General features: G+C 43.9%; 1 protein-coding gene across 5 annotated transcripts in view; it reads left to right on the top strand.

Annotated features, from left to right (window-relative positions):
- The window catches only part of LOC121532186 (adenosylhomocysteinase 3), a 39623-nt gene extending 19101 nt beyond the window's left edge, over window positions 1–20522 (top strand). For 4 of the 5 annotated variants that reach the window (XM_041837959.2, XM_041837960.2, XM_041837958.1 and 1 more), the window contains 16 exons: window positions 12532–12643; window positions 13429–13572; window positions 13753–13853; window positions 14053–14155; window positions 14332–14426; window positions 14794–14900; window positions 15303–15419; window positions 15526–15589; window positions 15702–15790; window positions 17470–17540; window positions 18554–18648; window positions 18867–18965; window positions 19070–19138; window positions 19324–19402; window positions 19549–19669; window positions 19837–20522. In XM_041837959.2, the coding sequence (XP_041693893.1) occupies window positions 12532–12643; window positions 13429–13572; window positions 13753–13853; window positions 14053–14155; window positions 14332–14426; window positions 14794–14900; window positions 15303–15419; window positions 15526–15589; window positions 15702–15790; window positions 17470–17540; window positions 18554–18648; window positions 18867–18965; window positions 19070–19138; window positions 19324–19402; window positions 19549–19669; window positions 19837–19843 (1473 nt within the window). In that variant the 3' untranslated portion in view covers window positions 19844–20522. Of the gene's footprint in view, window positions 1–11876; window positions 12102–12531; window positions 12644–13428; window positions 13573–13752; window positions 13854–14052; window positions 14156–14331; window positions 14427–14793; window positions 14901–15302; window positions 15420–15525; window positions 15590–15701; window positions 15791–17469; window positions 17541–18553; window positions 18649–18866; window positions 18966–19069; window positions 19139–19323; window positions 19403–19548; window positions 19670–19836 lie in introns of those variants that run through there. The other variant, XM_041837962.1, reaches the window with a different exon arrangement.
- The last annotated feature ends 5954 nt before the right edge of the window (window positions 20523–26476 follow it).

Raw genomic sequence — 26476 nt, 5'->3', positions numbered from 1 at the left:
TCCCAATCCGCCTTACCGGAATACTTCGGGGTCTTAACGGATACGGACGCAGCCGGGAACTGGGCGCCGCCATGGTTGTTTACATCCTGAGCCCCAGATTCCTCGTCCCCGCCGCGTCAGCGTCACCCTTCGGTCCGCCCACCAGAATCCGCGCGAAACACAGTCGACGAAGCACTCATGCCCGCTTCAGCCGCCATCACTCTAACGTCCTCCCTCAAGCGGCCTCTGGGCTCCGGTGCCCTGGCGATCTCCTCAGCCAGAACCCCCGACGTCCATGCACACGCACCTCCTTGGCCATAATCGTCCCCTACCTCCACCTTCACTTTGGATTCCCTCGAAGCATCTTCAACCCCGTTCTCACCTACGGTAGCTAGCCACAGAAGTCAGCTAGCTAGCTGGCTAACTTTTATCAACGTTTTTACTTCTGACACCAATGTAATGACCTGACTAGATCATAAAAGAACAACTGTCCAGACAGAGGATTGAGTTTACGAATGGACGGTTTATTAAACCAACTTTACACAGGCTACTGTTTGGCCGTAGCCTACGCCAAATAAATGAAAGATAACCCACAAGCCAATCGCGACCTTCTCTTGTGAAGCCCAGACGTAAAAAGAGAGAGAACAAAGGCTAAACCTGGTCTTAACTTCCAATGCTCCATCCCCCTGCCCAACCCCCCTCCACGCCACTCCGCCAACTGCCAGGATGCCCGGCATCAGAACATTCCAGGCATTCCCGTGATTGGCAGATAGCAGGTTGATTGACATGTCGGACCCCGCGAACACTGGGTACTGGTAGGTACAACACAACCATCTACTAGCCTAACACACAGCTGTCTGTGCGGGTCGCTACAATACGAAATGCTCAGAGATCAGATTGGTGTCCAGAACATTATGAATGGACCTTAAAAGGTGGATTTGTTCAATATACAGTACCAGTCAAAAGTTTGGACACAGCTACTCATTCAAGTGTTTTTCTTTATTTTTACTATTTTCTACATTGTAGAATAATAGTGAAGACATCAAAACTATGAAATAACACATATGGAATCCTGTAGTAAGCAAAAAAGTGTTAAACTAATCAAAATATATGTTATATTTGAGATTCTTCAAAGCAGCCACCCTTTGCCTTGATGACAGCTTTGCACACTCTTAGGCCCTAATCTATAGATATCACATGACTGGGAATATAGATATGTGTCACACCAATCTTCACTTTGGCTCCCCATCCTGTCCAGCTCAGCATTCGGTGTCGCCGGCCTTCTAGCTGCTGCCGAACCTACTGTTGGCAAACGCCCTTCACTCATCAACCCGGACTTGTCTCGTCATCATTACACACACCTGGTTCCAATCCCCACTCTATCACCACATACAGTGGGGGAAAAAAAGTATTTAGTCAGCCACCAATTGTGCAAGTTCTCCCACTTAAAAAGATGAGAGAGGCCTGTAATTTTCATCATAGGTACACGTCAACTATGACAGACAAATTGAGGAAAAAAAATCCAGAAAATCACATTGTAGGATTTTTAATGAATTTATTTGCAAATTATGGTGAAAAATAAGTATTTGGTCACCTACAAACAAGCAAGATTTCTGGCTCTCACAGACCTGTAACTTCTTCTTTAAGAGGCTCCTCTGTCCTCCACTCGTTACCTGTATTAATGGCACCTTTTTGAACTTGTTATCAGTATAAAGACACCTGTCCACAACCTCAAACAGTCACACTCCAAACTCCACTATGGCCAAGACCAAAGAGCTGTCAAAGGACACCAGAAACAAAATTGTAGACCTGCACCAGGCTGGGAAGACTGAATCTGCAATAGGTAAGCAGCTTGGTTTGAAGAAATCAACTGTGGGAGCAATTATTAGGAAATGGAAGACATACAAGAACACTGATAATCTCCCTCGATCTGGGGCTCCACGCAAGATCTCACCCCGTGGGTCAAAATGATCACAAGAACGGTGAGCAAAAATCCCAGAACCACACGGGGGGACCTAGTGAATGACCTGCAGAGAGCTGGGACCAAAGTAACAAAGCCTACCATCAGTAACACACTACGCGCCAGGGACTCAAATCCTGCAGTGCCAGACGTGTCCCCCTGCTTAAGCCAGTACATGTCCAGGCCCGTCTGAAGTTTGCTAGAGTGCATTTGGATGATCCAGAAGAGGATTGGGAGAATGTGATATGGTCAGATGAAACCAAAATAGAACTTTTTGGTAAAAACTCAACTCGTCGTGTTTGGAGGACAAAGAATGCTGAGTTGCATCCAAAGAACACCATACCTACTGTGAAGCATGGGGGTGGAAACATCATGCTTTGGGGCTGTTTTTCTGCAAAGGGACCAGGACGACTGATCCGTGTAAAGGAAAGAATGAATGGGGCCATGTATCGTGAGATTTTGAGTGAAAACCTCCTTGCATCAGCAAGGGCATTGAAGATGAAACGTGGCTGGGTCTTTCAGCATGACAATGATCCCAGACACACCGCCCAGGCAACGAAGGAGTGGCTTCGTAAGAAGCATTTCAAGGTCCTGGAGTGGCCTAGCCAGTCTCCAGATCTCAACCCCATAGAAAATCTTTGGAGGGAGTTGAAAGTCTGTGTTGCCCAGCGACAGCCCCAAAACATCATTGCTCTAGAGGAGATCTGCATGGAGGAATGGGCCAAAATACCAGCAACAGTGTGTGAAAACCTTGTGAAGACTTACAGAAAACGTTTGACCTGTGTCATTGCCAACAAAGGGTATATAACAAAGTATTGAGAAACTTTTGTTATTGACCAAATACTTATTTTCCACCATAATTTGCAAATAAATTCATAAAAAATCCTACAATGTGATTTTCTGGATTTTTTTCCCTCATTTTGTCTGTCATAGTTGACGTGTACCTATGATGAGAATTACAGGCCTCTCTCATCTTTTTAAGTGGGAGAACTTGCACAATTGGTGGCTGACTAAATACTTTTTCCCCCCACTGTATACTCCCTCTGCCGTTTGTCTTTGTTGGTCATTGTAAATGTTACATGTTTTCCTGAGAGGAATCTCTCCTACTATTTCCTGAGTACTTTATATTTTGCACTTTGGATTAGCCCTGTGCCTTTTTGTTTATGAAGATATATTTTGAGCACAACACCGTTTGGGTTTCGTCCCACTTTGATCTATGGTGCGACTCTCTCCTGCCTACTCCTCTCTACACCAGTGACAATATGCATTGGTTGGTCGTAGATACCTTTTTAAAAAAGTAGGGGCGTGGATCAGAAAACCAGTCAGTATCTGGAGTGACCACCATTTGCCTCATCTCCTTCGCATGGAGATGATCAGGCTGTTGATTGTGGCCTGTGGAATGTTGTCCCACTCCTCTTCAATGGTTGTGCGAAGTTGCTGGATATTGGTGGGAACTGGAACACACTGTCGTACACGTCGATCGAGAACATCCCAAACATGCTCAATAGGTGACATGTCTGGTGAGTATTCAGGCCATGGAAGAACTGGAACATTTTCAGCTTCCAGGAATTGTGTACAGATCCTTGCGACATGGGGCTGTGCTTTATCATGCTGAAACATGAGGTGATGGCGGCAGATGAATGGCATGACAATGGGTCTCAGGATCTCGTCACAGTATCTCAGTGCATTCACAGTTCCATGTAGTGAATCTGTTATTCATTGCGTTTGTATGGGCTAATAGCAGTAAGGCCAGAAATACATTCATCAAATCATGTTTTTATATGTATTTTTTATACTTCAAGGGGTCTTAAAATTCCAAATCAAATAGCAAAATGATCCTGGGTATGACCTGTTTAAAACAATTCCATATAGTTTAGTAGAACCCCCCCGGCTTAGACAGGGTTTAGACTCTTATGGGTAATCAACTTCTAGATATGCCACACCTGTCAGGTGGCTGGATTTTCTTGGCAAAGGAGAAATGCTCACTAACAGGCATGTAAACTAATTTGTGCCCAACATTTGAGAGAAATAAGCTTTTGTGTGTATGGAACATTTCTGTGATCTTTTATTTCAGCTCATGAAACATGGGACCAACACTACATGTTGCGTTTATATTGTTGTTCAGTGTAGCAAATCTACGGGGGACAGAGACATTTTTAAAGCTTAGGCTACGTTCAGTAAAGGCCTTTAATGAGGGGCAAGATGATGTTACACTGTTGATGTTACACTGTTGTCAGTGAATATTCATAAGCGGGCGTATAAAGGTTGATTAAAGTTGTGAACCTGTACTAGGTCAGTTTGGTGACATTCAGAGGGTGCCAGAGTGACCCACTTCATGAGGTAAACACACCACATACATACTTCATTAGGTAAGCTATACTGAGAGTCTGGGCCTTCAGAAGAACAGGTTCACTCTGAAGCCTTTGAAGGTCAGAGTGTGCAGCTATCGTCACCTACACCTTATTTATATAGGCTTTATTTGTGTGCGTGTTCAGGTCAGTTAGAGTTTCTCCTTCTAGTATGAAAAATGTATGCACTCACTAACTGTAAGTGGCTCTGGATAAGAGCGTCTGCTAAATGACTAAAATGTAAAATGTACCAAGCTCTACCAAAGTAAAGTGTGCTGCTGTTCTCCACACTGATATGAGTTTCTCAACCTGTCCTGAACACTCTCTACTGGTTCAGTCCCACTCAGGTAGCAGGCGTGCATCTGCATCAGTGGAGGCTGCTGAGGGGAGGACGGTTCATAATAATGGCTGGAACGGAGCAAATGGAATGGCATCAAGCCCATATGTTTGATGTATTTGATACCATTCCACTAATTCCGCTCCAGCCATTACCACGAGCCTGTCCTCCCCAATTAAGCTGCCACCAACCTCCTGCCAGTGGCCGGTGTTGTATATTCAGGTTGTACCTTTCGTACCGCCGTGCTTACTTTAGTTGTATGCACAAAACATAATGGGAGTTGTGTTGAAATGATCAGGTTCAAATAAATGGTTGAACTGAATTCCTCTCTCCCGTCTCATCATTATTGAATTGTTATAAAGACGTGGTTATGAAACCCACGAGACATAACAAAAGATTGGCAACGCGTAAGTCTGAACCTACAGTTGGTTTTTACATGTTTAAAACTATTATTTTCTGTGGTACAGTCTAGGCTAATGGTAGCACAGTGTATCGCTAGCAGATGCAAATTCATGCATAATCGAGCTAGCTAAGAGAGAGAGTTAGCATCGTCAGGGATGGCAGAAAATGATTTGAGATGAGCATTGGAGCGGGAAAACAACGTGCTTAAAAAGGGAGGAATATACAGTGAGTAAAGGAAAGGACATTTATTCAACTTTGAAGACAAACTTTAGAATTAAAAACTGCTAAACAAGCGAACTTGAGGAGGAAACGTCAGTGAATGAAGATCACGTGACTGAGGAAAATATTGCCGTGGCAGAACAGAACGTTGTCATGGTTGAGGACAATATTAGAGTGAGTGACAATCAGGAGCCTATTGAGAAACACATTTTTTTGGGAAACGTACAGTTGGATGAAAGAATTGAGCACTGGAACTTATATAAAGAACAGTTTGAATATTTTGTTCTTGCAAATGACATTGATGAGGACAAAATTGTGCCAAATTAGTTTTGTGTAATGGGGCCGAAGACATTTAATTTATTACGCAGCCTGCTACAGTCAGACATGCCAGGTAATAAGACGTATGGGGATATTGTAGAAATACTGAAAGGACACTTTTCACCAAAACCGATAGTTATTGCTGAAAGGTTAAGGTTCCACAGAAGAAATCAGGAAGAGGGAAAATCAGTGACAACGTTTGCTGACAGATCACTGTGAGTTTATTGATGTTTTAAATGACACCATTAGAGACAGACTAGTATGTGGGCTATGCAGTGAAGCTACACAAAATAGACTATTGACTGAAAGTAATCTGACCTTGGCAAAGGGCATTGAATTCAGTGTGTGCAAGGGTAATTGAATTCAGTGCCTTCAGAAAGTATTCATACCCCTTGACTTATTCCACATTTTGTTGTGTTACAGCCTGAATTCAAAATGTGTTAAATTGTATTTAACAACACAATACCCCATAATGACAAAGTGATGTTTTTGAAATATTTGCAAATTTATTGAAAATGAAATAAATAAATATCTCATTTACATAAGTATTCACACCCCTGAGTCAATACTTTGTAGAAGCACCTTTCGTGGTTATTACAGCTTTGAGTTGTCTTGGGTATGTCTGTATCAGCTTTGCACATTTGGATTTTGTTTTTTTCTCCCATTCTTCCTTGCAGATTTTCTCAAGCCCTGTTAAATTAGATAGGGAGTGGCGGTGAACAGCAATCTTCAAGTCTTCCCACAGATGTTCAATGGGATTCAAATCTGGGCTTTGGCTGGGCCACTAAAGGATTTTCACATTCTTGTTCTGAAGCCATTCCAGCATTCCTTTGGATGTATGCTTGGGGTCATTGTCCTGTTGGAACATAAATCTTCACCCCCAGTCTAAGGTCGTTTGCACTCTGAAGCAGGTTCTTATCAAGGATTTGCCTGTATTTGGCTCCATTCATTGTTCCCTCTATCCTTGCCAGTCTCCCAGTCCTTGCCACTGAAAAGGATCCCCATAGCATGATGCTGCTACCACCATGCTTCACGGTAGGGATGGTGTTAGACAGGTGATGAGCTGTGCCTGGTTTTCTCCAGGCGTAGCGCTTTGCATTCAGGCCAAAGAGTTACAATTTTGTCTCATCAGACCACAGAATCTTTTGCCTTATGATCTGAGTCTTTCACATGCCTTTTTGCAAACTCCAGGCGTGCTGTCATGTGCCTTTTTCTCAGGAGTGGCTTCCGTCTGGCCACTCTCCCATAAAGCCCAGGTTGGTGAAGTGCTGTAAAGACTGTTGCACGAATCGCCTTCCTCAGAGCCTTGTCTAAAAGCATTGTTTGACTTTGTCATTATGGGGTATTGTGTGTAGATGGGTGAGGGAAATAATATCAATTTAATCCATTTTGAATTCAGGCTGTAACAAAATGGGAATAATTAAAGGGGTATGACTACTTTCTGAAGGCATTGTAGCTGCAAAAGAGGCTCAGCAGTTCAGTTCATCAGGACGAGTGTACAGAGTTGCAACTGAAAATCAGGGACAGAGGAATCGAGGCACACGCTTCCGCTGAGGCAAAGCGGGACATCAGTTTCAAGTTTCAAGTTCTATTAGTCGTATGTACAGGATACACATGGTGTACACCATCCAACAAGCTCATCACCAAGCTCAGGGCCCTGCGTCTGAACCCCTCCCTATGCAACTGGGTCCTGGACTTCCTGACGGGCCGACCCCAAGTGGTGAAGGTAGGCAACAACACCTCCGCCACGCTGATCCTCAACACGGGGGTCCCACAGGGGGTGCATGCTCAGCCCCCTCCTTAATCCCTGTTCACCCATGACTGCGTGGCCACGCACGTCTCCAACTCAATCATCAAGTTTGCTGATGACACAACAGTGGTAGGCCTGATTACCAACAATGACGAGACAGCCTACAGGGAGGAGGTGAGAGCCCTGGCAGAGTGGTGCCAGGAAAAGAACCTCTCCCTCAATGTCAACAAAATGAAGGAGCTGATCGTGGACTACAGGAGACAACAGAGAGAGCCCGCCCCCATCCACATTGATGGGGCCGCAGTGGAGAGTGTCAAAAGCTTCAAGTTCCTTGGCGTGCACCTCGCTGATGACCTGAAATGGTCCCTTCACACAGACAGTGAGGTGAAGAAGGCCCTCACAAACTTCTACAGATGCACCATTGAGAGCATCCTGTCTGTCTATATCACCGCCTGGTATGGCAATTGCACCTTCCGCAACTGCAGGGATCTCCAGAGAGTGGTGCGGTCAGCCCAATGCATCATCAGGGGAAGTCAGCCCAACGCATCATCAGGGGCACACTGCCTGCCCTCCAGGACATCTACAGCACCCGGTGTCACAGGAAGAACAAGAAGATCATCAATGACCTCAGCCACCCGAGCCATGGCCTGTTCACCCCGCTACCATCTAGAAAGAGGAGACAGTACAGGTGCATCAAAGCTGGGACTGAGAGACTGATAAACAGCTTTTATCTCCAGGCCATCAGACTGTTAAATAGTCACCAATAGCCGGCCTCTGCCTAGTACCTTGCCCTGAACCTTAGTCACTGTTACTAGCTGGCTACCACCCAGTGCTCTACCCTGCACATTAGAGACTGCTTTGCCCTATGTACATAGAGTCATTGAACACTGGTTACTTTAGTTATGTTTACATACTGCTTTACCCACTTTATATGTGCAATGCATTCAGAAAGTATTCAGACCCCTTGACTTTTTCCACATTTTGTTACGTTACAGCCTTATTCTAAAATTGATTTAAAAAATGTTTCCCCCTCATCAATCTACACACAATACCCCATAATGACAAAGCAAAAACAGGTATTTAGAAATTTTAGCAAATGTATTAAAAATAACAAACAGAAATATCACATTTACATACGTTTTCAGACCCTTTACTCAGTACTTTGTTGAAGCACCTTTGGTAGTGAAGCCTTGAGTCTTCTTGGGTATGACATTACAAGCTTGGCACACCTGTATTTGGGGAGTTTCTCCCATTCTTCTCTGCAGATCCTCTCAAGCTCTGTCAATTTGGATGGGGAGTGTCGCTGCACAGCTATTTTCAGGTCTCTCCAGAGATGGATTCAAGTCCGGGTGATGGCTGGGCCACTCAAGGACATTCAGAGGCTACATTTTGACTCAGGAACAGGAGTGGAAAAATATGATTTTCTTTCAGCATATTGAGAGAATTCGAATGCGTGGTTAGATACCGTCTGTAGAGGTGCTATCTTTATTAGCATAATAAAAGCTGATAGTAGGCTATTTCAAACACAAAAATATGAAATCTTATCAGAAACATGTTGGGTCGTTTTCACAGCTTTCTATTTTTTTACAACCGGTCAAACGGATGTCATTTATTTATTTTTTGGTCCCTAAAAGTCTTTGCTTCACGAAAGAAGCAGAGATGACAGGGAAAACTTTACCAATGTCAACTAGATTGAAGCATTCATTCTATCGATTTATGAAATTCTGGTGAGCAAGGGTTTAGCCTATTTAGTCTTCTAGGGAAACATATAGGCCTAATGACAGAAGAGAAGCTGCATGTATCTAATTATAGACAAGTTGACTAACAAATAGCCTACCAAAATGTCCGAAATTATAAGCAGATACATATCTAAATCTGGCCCAAAAAATATTGCACCCCCTGTCAAATCATTCCTCCATCCCCGACTAGCCCACAGCGCATTTTCTATTTTAGCAGGTTAGGGTCGTGTGCAGGCCTCAGATTTTCACTTTATCACATATAGGCCTAGTAAGCGGTTGCGGATGGGTTATTAGTAATTGTGGGCGGTTGCGGGTGAACAAACAGCTGACCCGCGCAACAGTTTCGGTATCCTTCCTTGTGTGTCAAAGATCAAGCAGCAGTTTGAGTCTTTAACATGAATTCCTTAAGTTCTGAGTATACACAGGTATGCAGTGCACCTTTTCTCAGGGGAAAGGCTACTAGTGTTATAAAGCTGTGCCGGTTTGATGTAGTCCTTTGAATCAGGTCAGCTCATTTAAGTGCAGGCAGTATTTACCTTTCTGTTCAATGTCAACAAGTCAGTGAGTGAGTGTATTATCCTTCAACAGCTGCAGTATCTACATAGGAAGAGAGCCTTATGGGCCTGGTTAGTACATAGGATCAGTGAGTTGTACAGTCTTTCTACCTCCGATTTCCATCCCCTCCCTTTCCCCAGCAATGTTAACTCATCCTGTTCTACCCTCCTGTTGGCTCTACCCAACAGGAGGGTAGAACAAGGCTCTACCCTCCTGTTGTATTCACACCTGAAGAGATTAGATAGGGCAGATTCCCCCACAGCTTGTAAACACAAGCTGTAGGGGTCAAGTGGAAGAGAATAGAGGTGGTTCAGGGTCAGGGATGTTTTATCATGAAGAAGGTTAATGGGAAGGTGGTGCCCTGTGTGAGTTTGTTGGTGGACAAATGAGCTCTGTAGGCCCTACCTGTGAAAACACTGGCCTCCATTGGCAGCCCAGAGGATCCATCCCATGGCTCAGTTCAGCTGCTCAGACAAGGCAGCCATACAGTACAAATACATGTTGGCTACAATAACTGAAATATCTCTTATTAGAGTTACACATTTTGGGCTTGTTTGACATTCTGTAACTCTCTATGTGCGTCTCTCTCTGAGTGCTCACCATGCGCAAGGAGTAGGACAGGACAGAAATGTGAGCTTCTCTTGAGGAAGTACAGTAATGTACCATGAGAAACTGCTTCATAGGCTGCGTTTAGACAGACAGGCCAATTCTGATGTTTTCTTCACTAATTGGTCTTTTGACCAATCAGATCAGCTCTGAAAAAGATCTGATGTGAATAGGTCTGATGTGATTGTTCAAAATACCAATTAGTGGAAAAAAGATCAAAATTGGGCTGCCTGTGTAAACGCAGCCATACTGACCCTCATTATAAACCATTAAAAACACTGAGGTTAATGACCCTTAATGAGGCAGCTCTTAACGAGGTAGTAAGTGGACAGTTTGATCCTGAGCAGCACATATGGCCTTTATGAGTCTTATGATCCACCCGTGAACCATTGGAGGGTGATTGAGGGTGATCCAGGCAGGGTGCATTTCTGATTTTAGAAATAATTAGTATTGTGCAGCCCTCACCAAATGATACATTCTGGTTAAGGGAAAGGGGCTATGGGTAGAAATGGAAAGTGTATACAAATCGGAAACAGACCCAGATTAGATGAGAAGGATGAATAGCCCTGGGCTAGGGGAAGGGGGCTAACGGTAGAAATGGAATGTGGCCTGGAGTGGGGGATCTGAAGTCAGCATTGTTGTAGGAATGGAATGTGGCCCGGTGTGGGGGATCTGAAGTCAGGAATTCAGCTCCACAGAATTCTGACTGACCCATGACCCTTATCAGCTAATCCTATTAAGAGCTGCCAACTCAGCTCCACTCGGACCGCATGAGACGAGGGGTGTACCCACGGCCTAACACGAGTGTGTGTGCGTGTCTGAGAGTATTAGACTGTACAGGTGTGTGTGTGTGTGTGCCCGTGTGTGAGTGCAACCTGGTCTCAGAACATTTTGTATTATTCTGTATGTAAATCCGAGACACTCAATTTAGTATGAAATGTTACGAATTACAATTCATATTATATGTCACGGATTTGCAAAACGTACAATATGTTACGAATTTGTAAAACGTACAATATGTTACGAATTTGCTAAAAGTATGATATGTTATGAATTCTAGCTAGGTGGCTAGATGGCTAATGTTAGCTAGCTGGCTAACGTTAGCTAGGCTAGGGGCTAGGGTTAGGGATAGGGTTAAGTTTAGGAGCTAGGTTAAAGGGTTTAAGTTAGGAAAAGGGTTAGCTAAAAGGGTTAAGGATAGGGTTAGGGGAAGGGTTAGTTAAAAGGGTTCAGGTTAGAGTTATGGTTAGGGGAAGGGTTAGCTAACATGCTAAGTAGTTGCAAAGTAGCTAAAATGTTGTAAATAGTTGAAAAGTTGCTAATTAGTTAAAATGCTCAAGTTGTCCGTGATGAGATTGGAACTCGCAACCTTTGGGTTGCTAGACGTTCGCGTTATACACCAACCCATCCACCCCGACCAATCACCCTACTTTCGTTTTTGCCTTAAGTAACCGCCTGTCTTATGTAACCATACCAAACGTAACATATCATACTAATTTGAGTATTTCGGATGTACATTTACTATGTTACGTCTAGTCTATGAGACCAGGCTGGTGTGTGTGTCACTTTGGAAGTGAGTATTAGGTAGAACAAAGCCCAGTGGGCGTGGAGTTTTAGGGAGAGTGGTGCACAGCTTTAAAAATAACAGTCCTAGCACCCGACATAACCAGACTATGCTACCAGGCTGGACAGGATTGGACTGGATTGATCTAGGCTGTACCAAGTGGGAATAAGAGGCAGAGACTGGGGCAGACTGGACTGGACCTGGCTTAACTGAACTAGGCTGAGTGGGTAAAAGAAGCAGAGACTGTGACAGAGGGAGCAGACAGCAGGCATGGCTAAGTGGGAACCCTCCACCAGCCCTGCCTTCCAACCACCACACTGGATGGTGAGACGGAGAGAGGGGAAGAGTGATGGAGAGAAAAAGGGAGCTATGGAAAGTGAGAGAGACATGGATAAGGGAAAGAGAATGAGAGTGGGTGAGTGAGAGACAGTGAGCGTGTTATGGAGTGTGTGTTAGGGAGAGAGGGAAGGTGTGTGAGTGTAAGTTATGGTGAGAGTGAGAGAACTATGTGAACCTCTTTATAAGAGGACCAACTTTCCTGAATCGTCTTTGCCTCTGTGTGTTTTATTCCTTATGTTGAGTAAGAAAAGGAGGTTTATATAATGCCTTGGACAATGTGGTGGATATAACCCTAGTGTCCTTCTGACCTTGCTTGTTTCTCTTGTCTCAAAAGTAAGTGTGTGTGTGTCTCGCTCTCTCTCTCTCTCTCTCTCTCTCTCTCTCTCTCTCTCTCTCTCTCTCTCTCTCTCTCCAGCAAATCCAGTTTGCTGATCAGAAGCAGGAGTTTAACAAACGTCTCACTAAGACTGGTCGTCGCTCTCTGTCCCGCTCCCTCTCCCATTCCTCCACAGACAGCTACAGCTCAGGTACCCACACATGCACCCACTGCTTTTAACCCTTCTTCAGCATGGTGTGTTTTGTCTCTCAGTGTATAGCCGACCCATTTAGCTGGCTGTGGTCACAGCGGTTGGGGAACAGAGGGTCCTCTTTAGCTCAGCTGGTAGAGTACGGCGCTTGTAACGCCAGGGTAGTGGGTTCGATCCCCGGGACCACCCATACACAAAAATGTATGCACGCATTACTGTAAGTCGCTTTGGATAAAAGCGTCTGCTAAATGGCATATTATATTATTATATTATTAATCAAGGGCCTTTCTCCTAAGGAGAGAAAGTCTAAAGAAGAATTAAAAATTTTCATTTACTCCTAATCTGTCACCTGGGCTGTTCTCAGCCCTTCTGATCTCTGCCTGGGTGTGATGCCCTACAGCCTACACACTTCAAAGGCAAGGAGAGAGAGAAGAGGGAGCGATAGAGAGAGAGGGGGGTAGCAGTAATCCAGACTGTACGTAGCATGTAGTTAAACCTCAGACCTGTTTGTGGAACAGAAACAACAAAGCTGTCTGAAAAATCCCACAGCTGATCCATGAAGACAAAGTGTTGTAGCTCTTTCCATATTTACAATCCATTGGAAGGTATAAAACATGTTACATTTAGCTGATAACAGTTGGAACCTGTTACCTTTTGACTATTGGTCCAATGGGAGATTTCAGTGAGCCCTAGATGGTTTATCTCGTTCATACTGTTTAATTGTGCCTGATGTTGATTACTCTGTCACCCCCTCACCTCTCCTCCCCTCACACACAAACCCATAGCTGCGTCGAACACAGACAGTTCAGAGGATGAGATGTCTCCTAGAGACAGGCAGCAGAGGAGCTCTAAGGGACACCAAGACTTCTGCATCAAGAACATCAAACAGGCCGACTTCGGACGCAGGGAGATCGAGATTGCTGAGCAAGGTGAGAGGGAACAGAAGAGGTGTGTGTGTGTGTGTGTTAAAGAGTAAGGTAAGAAAGAGGTTGGGAACATGACTCAAGGTGTGTCGAGTTCTCTCCCTCTTTCTCTCTGTCTCTCATTCTCTCTTTCCCTCCTTCCATTCCTCCTTCTCCCTTCTCTCTTCTCTGTCTCTGTCTGTGTAGAGATGCCAGCTCTGATGGCCCTGAGAAAGAGAGCAGAGGGAGAGAAACCGCTGGTTGGAGCTAAAGTAGTGGGCTGCACTCACATCACCGCTCAGACCGCCGTGAGTATGCACGCACACACACATGCACACACAAACAGACACTGAATCACGCACGTACACACACACACACACACACACACACACACAAACGGAATTGGACTGCATGTGTGCGTGTGTGTGTGTGTGTGTGTGTGTGTGTGTGTGTGTGTGTGTGTGTGTGTTTGTGTGTGCGTGCGTGTGTACATGTGCGTTCCTGTAGGTCTTGATGGAGACTCTGTCTGTGTTGGGGGCTCAGTGTCGCTGGGCAGCCTGTAACATCTACTCCACCCAGAACGCTGTGGCTGCAGCTCTGGCTGAGGGAGGTGAGAGACATACAGTATTACCCCCCCCCTCTCTCTCTCTCTCTTCTCATCCCTCTCTTCACTTTTTATCCCCAAAGTCCCTCCCTTTTCTTTTCATTATCTCTCAAACTCAGTCATCTACTGAAATACACGAATCTCTCTCTCTTTCTCTCGCATTCTCTCTCTGTCTCTCTCAGGCTTCTCTGTGTTCGCGTGGAAGGGGGAGTCGGAGGATGATTTTTGGTGGTGTATTGACCGCTGTGTTAGCATGGAGGCCTGGCAGCCCAATATGGTACAGTACAGTACAGGCCTACCTGTCTCCCTCTTAATATGGTACAGTACAGTACAGGCCTACCTGTCTCCCTCTTAATGTGGTACAGTACAGTACAGGCCTACCTGTCTCCCTCTTAATGTGGTACAGTACAGTACAGGCCTACCTGTCTCCCTCTTAATGTGGTACAGTACAGTACAGGTGTACCTGTCTCCATCTTAATGTTGTACAGTACAGTACAGGTCTACCTGTCTCCCTCTTAATGTGGTACAGTACAGTACAGGCCTACCTGTCTCCATCTTAATATGGTACAGTACAGGCCTAGCTCTCACATTAGACAGCTATGATCCGGATGGATACAGTCATGGATGGATTCTGTCTTTCTCAGATCCTGGATGACGGGGGAGACTTGACCCACTGGATCTTTAAGAAATACCCCAACATGTTCAAGATGATCAAGGGGATCGTGGAGGAGAGTGTCACAGGGGTTCACAGGTGGGATTGGAGCACCCGTGTCTCTGATTGTTGTGAAATACCATTTAGATTAGAAGATGCTCTTATCTAAAACAATGGATATTTCAGGTATGATAAGCCTATTGTTTGCCTTAGTCATTACAACTTGTGTGACTCATGTGAGTCACCTGTGTGAGTAAGGACAGCTCATTAAAGCATGTGGCAACATAAATTGAATGAAAGAAGCTAACACCTGTGACATCATTAGACTGGTATACTTTGCATGTGTCCCAATTGACACCATATTCCCTATATAGTGCACTAGTTTTGACCAGAGCCCTAAGGGCCCTGGTCAAAAGTAGTGCACTACATAGGTAAAAGGATGCCATTTGGGACGCAGTGTATGTGTAGTGCTAAGGTAGCCGTGTTCCCCTTCTTTCAAAGGCTGTACCAGCTGTCCAAGGCAGGGAGACTGTGTGTCCCTGCTATGAATGTCAATGACTCCATCACTAAACAGAAGTTTGACAACCTCTACTGCTGCAGGGAGTCCATACTGGACGGGTACGTATACGAAAACACACAGACGCAGAATCAACATGCGTGTTTGTGTGTGTGTGACCTTTGAACTTTTGTATGTGTGACCTTTGGCCTCCCATCCCTCCCCCAGGTTGAAACGGTCTACAGATGTGATGTTCGGGGGAAAGCAAGTGGTGGTGTGTGGCTATGGAGAGGTCACTATTTTATTAGCACCTATTAAACACAAAGGTGTAAAGTGTTCTCTCTATGTATTTATTCCATGTGTGTGTACAAATGTTTTCACCTCCCCTCTCTCCCTCTGGCCAGGTTGGTAAAGGTTGCTCTGCCGCAATGAAGGCCATGGGCTCAATAGTGTACATCACAGAGGTGGACCCCATATGTGCCCTGCAGGCCTGGTGTGTGTGTGTGTGTGTGTGGAAATTGGAGTAAGACATGTACAGTACCAGGCAAAAGTTTGGACACACCTACTCATTCAAGGGTTTTTCTTTATTTTTTACTATTTTCTACATTGTAGAATAATAGTGAAGACATCAAAACTATGAAATAACACATATGGAATCATGTAGTAACCAAAAAGATGTTAAACAAATCCAAATATATTTTATATTTGAGATTCTTCAAATAGCGACCCTTTGCCTTGATGACAGCTTTGCACACGCTTGGCATTCTCTCAACCATCTTCATGAGGAAGTCACCTGGAATGCATTTCAATTAACAGGTGTGCCTTCTTAAAAGTTAATTTGTGTAATTCCTTTCCTTCTTAATGCGTTTGAGCCAATCAGTTGTGTTGTGACAAGGTAGGGGGGGTGGTATACAGAAGATAGCCCAATTTGGTAAAAGACCAAGTCCATATTATGGCAAGAACAGCTCAAATATGTAAAGAGAAACGACAGTCCATCATTACTTTAAGACATGAAGGTCAGTCATTACGGAACATTTCAAGAACTTTGAAAGTTTCTTCAAGTGCAGTCGCAAAAACCATCAAGCGCTATGATGAAACTGGCTCTCATGAGGACCGCCACAGGAATGGAAGACCCAGAGTTACCTCTGCTGCAGAGGATATGTTCATTAGAGTTACCAGCCTCAGAAATTGCAGCCCAAATAAAAGCTTCACAGAGTTCAAGTAACAGACACATCTCAACATCAACTGTTCAGAGGAGACTGTGTGAATCAGCCACTACTAAAGGACACCAATAAGAAGAAGAGACTTGCTTGGGCCAAGAAACACGAGCAATGGACATTAGACCGTTGGAAAGTTGCTCTTTGTGAGACGCGGTGTGGGTGAACGGATGATCTCTTCATGTGTTTTTCCCACCTTAAAGCTTGGAGGAGGAGGTGTTATGGTGTGGGGGTGCTCTGTGATTTATTTAGAATTCAAGGCACACTTAACCAGCATGGCTACCACAGCATTCTGCAGCGATACATTACATTTACATTTGAGATTTTAGTCATTTAGCAGACGCTCTTATCCAGAGCGACTTACAGGAGCAATTAGGGTTAAGTTACGCCATCCCATCTGGTTTGGGCTTAGTGGGACTATCATTTGTTTTTCAACAGGACAATGACCCAACACACCTCCAGGCTATTTTACCAAGAAGGAGAGTGATGGAGTGCTGCATCAGATGACCTGGCCTCCACAATCCCCCGACCTCAACCCAATTGAGATGGTTTGGGATGAGTCGGACCGCAGAGTGAAGGGAAAGCAGCCAACAAGTGCTCAGCATATGTGGGAACTCCTTCAAAACTGTTGGAAAGCATTCCAGGTGAAGCTGGTTGAGAGAATGTCAAGCGTGTGCAAAGCTGTCATCAAGGCAAAGGGTGGCTATTTGAAGAATCTCAAAAATAGGATATATTTTGATTTGTATAACACGTTCTTGGTTACATACATGATTCCATATGTGTTATTTCATAGTTTTGATGTCTTCACTATTGTTCTACAAACAGTACAAATAGTAAAAATAAAGAAAAACCCTTGAGTGAGTAGGTGTGTCCAAACTTTTGACTGGTAGGGGAGGTGGCAGAAGCAAGTCTTGAACTATTTGTGTTTATGTCTCCTCTCCTCTCCCTGCCCCAGCATGGACGGCTTCAGACTGGTCAAGCTCAATGAGGTCATCAGACAGGTGGACCTGGTCATCACCTGCACGGGTAAGACATGATGTCATCACCCACAGAGGTCCTGTGAATGGTCCAGTAAAGAGACTGTAGGCTAGGAAAGCCTTCACTCACACACACTACAGCTCCAAAGAGTTAGCTATAGAATTAGATTAGAGTGCTTTTAAAGCCAAAAATGTACCTATAAATGTGTACTCTCCAGTAGGAGTGTTTCTCGGGTTACCAACCCTTTCAGTGGTCCTGTAATGAGACTGTGATAAATTATAACAGGCAATTATAGGTTATGACCAGTGGTTAAATTGAGCCGGAGCTTTCCGGTAACAGGTCAAAGGGAGAGCCAGCACCTTACGGGTTCAAAGATGAAAGTGAAAGATAAAAAGTAGGATTTAAAATTGAATAAAAGGACACTAAACAGGAATTAGGGTTTAGCCTAATACCTTATGTACACAATGCAAGAATGCTAAGCAAAATGGCGATTCTGCGAATTGACTGCACACATCTGCGTAGTTTTGCGATGCAATGCCGTTTTGCATAGCTACTTGTATTTCTTCCATGCGTACGTAGGGTATAAATCAGGCTGTAGGGGTTGGGGTTGAGGCTAGTGTTAGGGTTGAACTGGGATGTGGACATGAAGCTAGGGTTAGGGTTGAGGCTCCAGTTAGGTTAGAACCGGAATGTGGACATGAAGCTAGGGTTAGGGTTATGCCAAGATTAGGGTGAGGGTTATGCCAAATTAGGGTTATGGTTAGCGTTCAGAACCTAGCCCTAACCCTAGTTCCAGCCCCAGTCCTAACTCCATCTCCATCTCCAACCCTAATCCTAACCCCTATATAATAACTTAGAACAAGCTATGATAGGTTATCACCAGCTATGATGACAAGTTTTTTTTTTGTTACCTTTATTTTACCAAGGCAGGTCAATAAGAATTAATTCTTATTTACAATGACAGCTAGGTTATGAGGGTTAGGTTATGATAGGCAATGATAGGTTATAACAGGCTATGACAGTTTATGACAGACTATGAAAGCCTCAGTGTTTGTCTTCAGGCAACAAGAACGTGGTGGCAAGAGAGTACCTGGACAGGATGAAGAACGGCTGCATCGTCTGTAACATGGGACACTCCAACACTGAGATAGACGTGGTGAGACGTGTGCGTGCGTGTGTGCATGTGTGTACAGATGTAGGATCTTAATTTCATCACTCTTGTTGCTGATCCGTATAATAATTCACATTTCCTGTTGCTGCAGGATTTTTCTGCTGTAGCAAACTGGCTCAAATTAACATCCTACATCTGTGAGTGTCTGTATGTGTGTGTGTGTGTGTGTTTGAGGTTGACAGACTGTGTTTTTCCTCTGTCAGGTGAGTCTGCGGACCCCAGAGTTGACCTGGGAGAAAGTGAGATCACAGGTGGACCATGTTATCTGGCCCGATGGCAAGAGAATCATCTTACTGGCTGAAGTGAGTGTCTGTGTGTGTGTATGCTTGTTGCCTGAGTGTGTGTCAGGTGTGTGATCACTGGTATGTGTGTGTGTGTAATTCACAGTGTTTGGGTGTTTTCTCAGGGTCGTCTGTTGAATCTGATCTGCTCCACGGTGCCCACCTTCGTCCTCTCCATCACCGCCACCACACAGGTCTGTCTGTCTCTCACACAGCAGGGGAACTCATGGTCGCAGCAAACACACAAGCTGTACTGCTGTTTTGTGGAGTGCTTCATGTATGCGTTATGAAAAGGGACAGGCCTTTGTATCCACAGTCTCTTTGTAATTTAAATATTTTCTATGTATACTATTTCTATAACGTAACGTAATGCCCTCAGGCGCTGGCTCTGATAGAGCTGTACAACGCCCCAGAGGGACGATACAAACAAGACGTCTACCTCCTGCCCAAAAAGATGGGTAAGACACACCACCTCACCTACCTACTGCCTCGTTACACAGGTTTTGACAGGGTGTACTGTGTGTGTGTGTGTGTGTGTGTGTGTGTGTGTGTGTGTGTGTGTGTGTGTGTGTGTGTGTGTGTGTGTGTGTGTGTGTGTTTTCAGATGAGTTTGTGGCCAGTCTCCACCTGCCAACGTTTGATGCCCACCTCACAGAGCTGACTGATGAGCAGGGCAAATACCTGGGCCTCAGCAAGACCGGACCCTTTAAACCTAACTGCTACAGGTGGGGAAACTCTCTCACACACACACACATACATTCACATCTGCATTTGCCTACTCTCATGCATATAATACACATATACACACTAAAATCAGGAATGAACATGAAGAGTAAAGTAATTTGGTGTTACAGTATGTTCCTGTAAGTGACAGTGAGTGTGTTCATTGCAGATACTAATCTATGGAAGTGAAGACCAAAGATGTACCATACCATCCCAAAGACATATGTGGCTCAGTGGGAGGGAGGACCAGGGAGACCTGGCTCAGATGTGTGTTTGTGGGGGAACTATAGTCCAGCACTGACGGGTAACACAACAACCATAATGGTCTGACTGACCTTTAACCCCTGTCCTGTGACCTCTGCTGAGCCATCTGACCTCACTGGAGGGCGGGCCATCGCTGGTCTGAGAGAATTTATATGTTGATAAGCTCGTTTTTTTATGTATATACTGTATTATTGTGAACAGAAGCAGAAATGATCATTTCTCACCAGAATCATATCCCAAGGCCAGACTCTGTTGCCGGGTTTGGGTTTTCTATTTGCCATGATTTGTATCTATTGTCTGAAGTGGCGGGGTTTGGAGGAGGTGTACGTTATTTAGCAGAATCTTACATAGAAGATCAAGTTGAAATAACACATATGGAATCATGTATGTAAGAACACAGATTTTTTTAAAAATAAAATCTTACTTTCAATCTTCCCAAAGATATCTAAATAATGTTTAACTTTCTGAATGTAAACAAAGCAGATATGTAATAACAAATAGGTAAAAGATTAATAAAATGTTACATTTTACCATATTTCTTTCCTCTTTTTCAAAGATAAAGTTGTGACCCACCTGCTAGTCAGACTAATAAACACTTCTCTCCTCAAACAGCTTGTCTGTCTCTGTAGTTCTAACTGTAGTTCTAACTATGCCCACTAGGTGGTGCAATGAAGCTAGTCAAAGAATTGTAGTGGCTGTTCTGTGGATGTTTCTGGAGTTTAGTGACTAACACACACACACACACACACACACACAAAGGATACAGTGGCAGATGGACCTGTGTATTTGTTTAGGTCTTCCTTCCTGACCTGTAGATAAACTGTTGGGTGAGGAGGTAGACTGATCCAGAGTCATTACTTACTGTAAGTGCCCTTCTGGATGGGAGAGGTGATGTTGGTAGAGCATGGCGCTTGCAATGCCAGGGTTGTGGGTTCGATTCCCACGGGGCGCCAGTATGAAAATGTATGCACTCACTAACTGTAAGTCGCTCTGGATAAGAGTGTCTGCTAAATGACTAAAAATGTAAATGTAAATAACAGTCAGGGCTTTTGGGAAAATTACTCCCAGTGTGGTTGCCATTTCTTTTAGTATTATCCAGTGGCGATTTTAACATGTAAATCTTGGTGGGGCAAAAACAAAAAAAGTGGGATGCGTGCCAGCAAAGCCACGACACAACACAACACTAAACAGTACATTAATTGCACTATAACGGTGACAAACGGTGCCCACAAACTGTTAGGGCCTACATAAAGCGGTCCCAACAGCAGTCCCATCATCTTACCACTGCTACACTTGGCTATCAGCGGAGCCTTGTCTGGCAGCGAAACAGTTCATTCAGCCTCATTTACTGCCTTTTAAAAAAACATAGCTGATATGGCTGACTTGCTTAAACAAATGTGGTTTCAGAATTCAGAACATGGGTCGTTCTTACAGTGTTCTACCTGTACACCAAGTCAGAACCGTAGGATAAGGGGGCATATAAGCAGACAATGAAAGCTCTTACAATATTTGACGATTACATTTCTCTAAAACAGGTTATAGGCTACATGTGCACCACCAAGTCAGAACAGTAGGCGAAATTAAGAGGGGTAAATAGACCAAATTATTAGGGTGAGGCACATAGGCTACTAACATCTTACTACACAACATACACTTAGTATTACTTTCTTAGCTACAGTATACATATCTCCCTGGCATATTACATCATTTATGCAGCAGCATACAAAAATGTTTGCACTCACCTTGTTGTGCTGTGCTCACTTGAACAGGAAGGTGGCGTGGCTGTCCTTCGTGGGCAAATTATGTCATCAAAGAGAAAGAGGCAGGATTTACAATTCCGAGTTGGATGACCGTTCAAAACGTATTTTCCCAGTCGGAGCTTGTTTATTCCCAACTTCCCAGTTGTCTTGAACTCACTGAAGTCAAGTTTTCACAGTTCCGAGTTAACAGTTGTTTTGGGCGTGGCACAAATCATGCTTCATTGACAGCATGGCCAATGTTGAATGTTTATCATTTTAAACTTGGAAAAGAGCCCCTTAATCCCAGATTTGGGACTACACAGCCACTCCACTGAATAGTAGGCTAGTGATTGCTTTGCAATTCTTGCAGTTAGCCACTGTCACCGATTCCTTCCAAACCACTCATTGTTGAATTTGCGATTTCCAACTTGTTGTGTAATGTTTATGTCCAATATGAGCACCGATACGTTTTATCTATAATTTCTCTTCATTATTTCTCTTCATATGACAAGGATTAAAAAGGATTTGCCAGTAGATTGTCTACCTTATTCATGATGATGACTGGTAGCTAAGATTTTGAAAGTATGATGTTGACATGATCAGTCCAATCAAAGCTACTATACATATATCGTGATTTGACGTCATTTTATCTGTGGCCAATTACCTTGAGCCTTCTTGGATGGGCACTTCTAATGTAACTCTATGGCAGCACCCAATGGGCTTGAATTTTCTAGCCCTACCCTTAGACTTGGCGTGATGTAGTGTCCCCATGAGTGACAGAACACTGAGTCAATCACGGCGCAACGCTCTGTATTTTCTGCTGGCTTGCTCCACCACCACTGAGCTAGGCTAAAACACCTGCATTTTGGAGCTGCCTTACTCAAGAAAACAAAAAAAGAGACCATGTTTGTATGCGGCTTTATTAACTCAATTATATTTATTTTTTACATTGTTTGCAAACTGATATGTGACACGTATTAATGCCAAAATAACATGCAAAACATATGGGGCTCTGCCCCACCTGCCCTGACTCCACTGGTAGTCTCTCTCTCTCTCTCTCTCTCTCTCTCTCTCTCTCTCTCTCTCTCTCTCTCTCTCTCTCTCTCTCTCTCTCTCTCTCTCTCTCTCTCTCTCTCTCTCTCTCTCTCTCTCTCTCTCTCTCTCTCTACTGGTGAGCTGGGTGTTGCTTTGACTCATCCAAGGTGCACGGCCGGTGTTATGGGCGGGCCTTAGAGGGCCTGGCCTGTCCTGGTCCGTCCAAATAAAATACATGGTTGAATGAAACTATTTTTTAAACTTTTTGTTTGCTATATCACTGATTTATGTATGATATTTAGGCCATTTAAAGTTTATATTACCTCAAAAATAATTGTATTGTTAAATTAAATTAAATATGGCTGAAGTAATTAAGACTGACAGGGTTGTACACCCATCATATACATCATGAGGTCACGTCTCTTTTTTACCGCCATTTCGAATTAGTAGTGGGTGGAGCGTTAGTTAAACACACCAGTTTGCCTCAGTGATCAGTAGGCCTGGCTACCTTCAAAATGGATATTAGAAATTGGTTTAAAAAGAATGCACAATCTGCTGCAACAGGTGCCGCTTAAACTCCACTCGTCGAAAACACTACTACAGTTGCTGGCTATCATGGCAATGTGGCTAGCCCACATATCTCATTTTATTAGTATTATAATGTTTCGTAGGACGAATTAATAATGGATTTCTTTGTGATGGTGTAATTATTCAATGGATTAATAAAAATAACTGGTAAACGCATGGTGTGATAAATACCACTTTTTTGACAGTATTTCCACACGTTCGGTGACACTCAAGTTGTATGAGATAAATATGATTTCTATATTATTCTGTTGTATTCCATTATATTATTGTATTCCATTGTATTAAATCTTACTATAAATGTATGTGTGATGACTGTGATCAGTGCAGGGGAATGTAAGTGTGCGTTTAATGAACAAAATAAGAACTATTGATTTAATTTGCATGGCGCAGCCATATGTATCCTAGGCTGCACAGACCAGTAACATAGTTAAACTAAAAAAATATGCTATTCTATACTTTAGAAAATAAATGTCGTTAGACTTATGTTTTTTAGGATATGCCTAGACGAACGAATAATGGATTTCTTTGTGATGGTGTATATTCAATGGATTTATTAAAATAGACGCGCACCCACATCCCACACTCCCACTCGTCAATGGTGGTGCCGGCATGCGCATGGGAGGTATAAAAGGCTTATGCCGGCAAGAATGTGGTAGAAATGGGGCTGTTTTTTACATACATAGCGAAATTCCTCTGTGAACTAGGTAGTTATATAGAGGCAATTATATTTTGGATGCTTCCCAATCTACCTAATTACTGTCGGAATTAATCTTGAATTGGTCTGCAAATGCAATCAAGATGTGTATTAGCCTATTATAAAGGATATATCGATATGAACAGCTAAGAGGAGTGTTGTTAGTAAAACCATTTTAATTTAATTGAAATCTTACTGTATTTCGCTATTTCATGTAGTTAGGCCATGCATCCTACAAATATACTGAGCTGTCCATGATGCTGAAGTTAGAGATCAATGTACCGTTAATGAGGAAGTTAATGAGGAAGCCTACTGATCGCCAACAGGCCAAGTCAACACGTGGAACATGGGCATGAGTATGTAGACCTATGTTGTGTATTTTATTATGTTTTTGAAATGCTCTATAACAATGGGAATTAAAATGTAAACCCCAACGGTTGTATAAATTGTATTTTTACATCTTAATAAAGAAGACTGTTGGCACCTCCCTGAAAACCAAAAACGGGCCCGCCCATGGAAATCAAATGACCGTCCAACTGATTCGTTCTGGCGCGGGGCCTGCCCAGGAGATGCTGCACCAATTACCAGTGTGACCTCCCATTTGACAGCAGTGCTTTAGAAGCCTCAGAGTGTTAAACGATGTTACCTGGACACATCAGGACTCCCCTGGGGTCTCGTTACCTGAGTTCACCTGAGCTCCTCTGTCTGCTCTGCTGCACTCTACTCTGACTCAGGGGGCTTGGTTGGGTTTCCACCATATTACTTACACCCCTCCTATCTTTTCATATACCTATATATGACAGGTGGGTAGGGTTGGGCATCTCTCATGTATGTTTGTCTAGTGTAGGCAATGTGTTTGCTGTGGTCATCCCAAGCACCAGGTGGCAGTATTCAGTAGTATCTCTGGCCAATGCAATGATATGAGAAAGCTCTCCCTCAGCAGAATTACACAGATGAATCTCAATACATGAGCAAATTGACTTTTTCCTTAAGCATTTATTTTATTTTATTCTGTATGAAAAGCAACAGTGCACACACATGTTTATTCAGTTTAACCACAAAAGCAATCCAAGGCCCAACTAATTGATTTCAGAACATTGTGCATGTTTTCCTAGATCGGTGTGCCATGCCTATCATGAGTGTAGATCTCTGGCTGCACAGACCTAAAAATACCCTATGTCCCTGGATTACAGTAATCCTGTGTGTGTGTATGTGTGTGTGTGTGTGTGTGTGTGTGTGTGTGTGTGTGTGTGTGTGTGTGTGTGTGTGTGTGTATGTGTGTGTGTGTGTGTGTGTGTGTGTGTGTGTGTGTGTGTGTGTGTGTGTGTGTGTGTGTGTGTGTGTGTGTGTGTGTGTATGTGTGTGTGTGTGTGTGTGTGTGTGTGTGTGTGTGTGTGTGTGTGTGTGTGTGTGTGTGTGTGTGTGTGTGTGTGTGTGTGTTTGTGTCACTGAGACAGGTCTAGGATAAAGACCTCTGGGTGGAACCCTTCCCCCGAAACCCCAGCACATTTAGGTTATTTAAACCAGGCTAAATGGATAGCATCCTGGATTAAGAGGTGGTGCTTGTGCTGGTGGTGGTGGTGTGTGTGTGTGTGTGTGTGTGTGTGTGTGTATCAATGTGTAACCTGTTCATTTTATCTGTCACCCCCCACACTTCATCTTTCAGACCCCACCTTACCTTCTTTTTCACCTTCCCACCACCTGTCGCTCTGTAGGCTCTATGTTCAGTTGTTACCATACAATATACTGTAATATACAACAATACAATACAATTTCATTTAATGCAACTTTATTAATCCACTTGGGGACAATTTAGAAGGCATCACTAGTGCACCTAAAACCTCCACTTACTATAGGCCTACATGCAGCGTAGAACTACATTCATAAAGTATTAAGACATGAATACAGTGTGATCAGCTATACAGTCATTTCCCCTTCTCTGTACTACCATCACTAAGTGGCTGATAATGGGATCCATTTACGCCCCAACCCATAATCCACCCTCTTCCTCCCCCCTCTCACCCACTCCCAAGCCCATTTTTCCTCCTCTTGCCCTGCTGCCACCTATAACCCATGAGTGGTGGGGTGGGTTTTAGCACACTTCCTACCTCCCTATAAACCTCCTCTGGTCTCCCTCCAGGGGTCTGCTTTGGAACACCATATAGGTCAGACTGTGTGTGTGTGTGTGTGTGTGTTTGTGTGTGAGTGTGTGTGTCTCCCCCCTCTCTCTAAACAGCTTTGATCCCCTCCATCATGACTACATGGTCTAATCACCACCACCAGCTGTCAGTGTGTCAGCAGTACACTGCCCCCTGTCCATAGACACTAGTTTAACCCTGTGATAAATTGGACCTAGTCTTCTCTGTTTAGACTATTTCTATAACAACGTAATGCCCTCAGGTGCTGGCTCTGAGCTGTGCAATGCCCTAGAGGAACTGTGTGCGTGTGTGTGTGTGTGAATCTCCCCACTCCGCGTTGAACATGACGAA

The sequence above is a fragment of the Coregonus clupeaformis genome, chromosome 19 (genome assembly GCF_020615455.1).
Source record: "Coregonus clupeaformis isolate EN_2021a chromosome 19, ASM2061545v1, whole genome shotgun sequence".
NCBI lineage: Eukaryota > Metazoa > Chordata > Actinopteri > Salmoniformes > Salmonidae > Coregonus > Coregonus clupeaformis.
The sequence above is the reverse complement of the archived record's forward strand: the minus strand, read 5'-3'. Positions and strand labels throughout refer to the sequence as shown.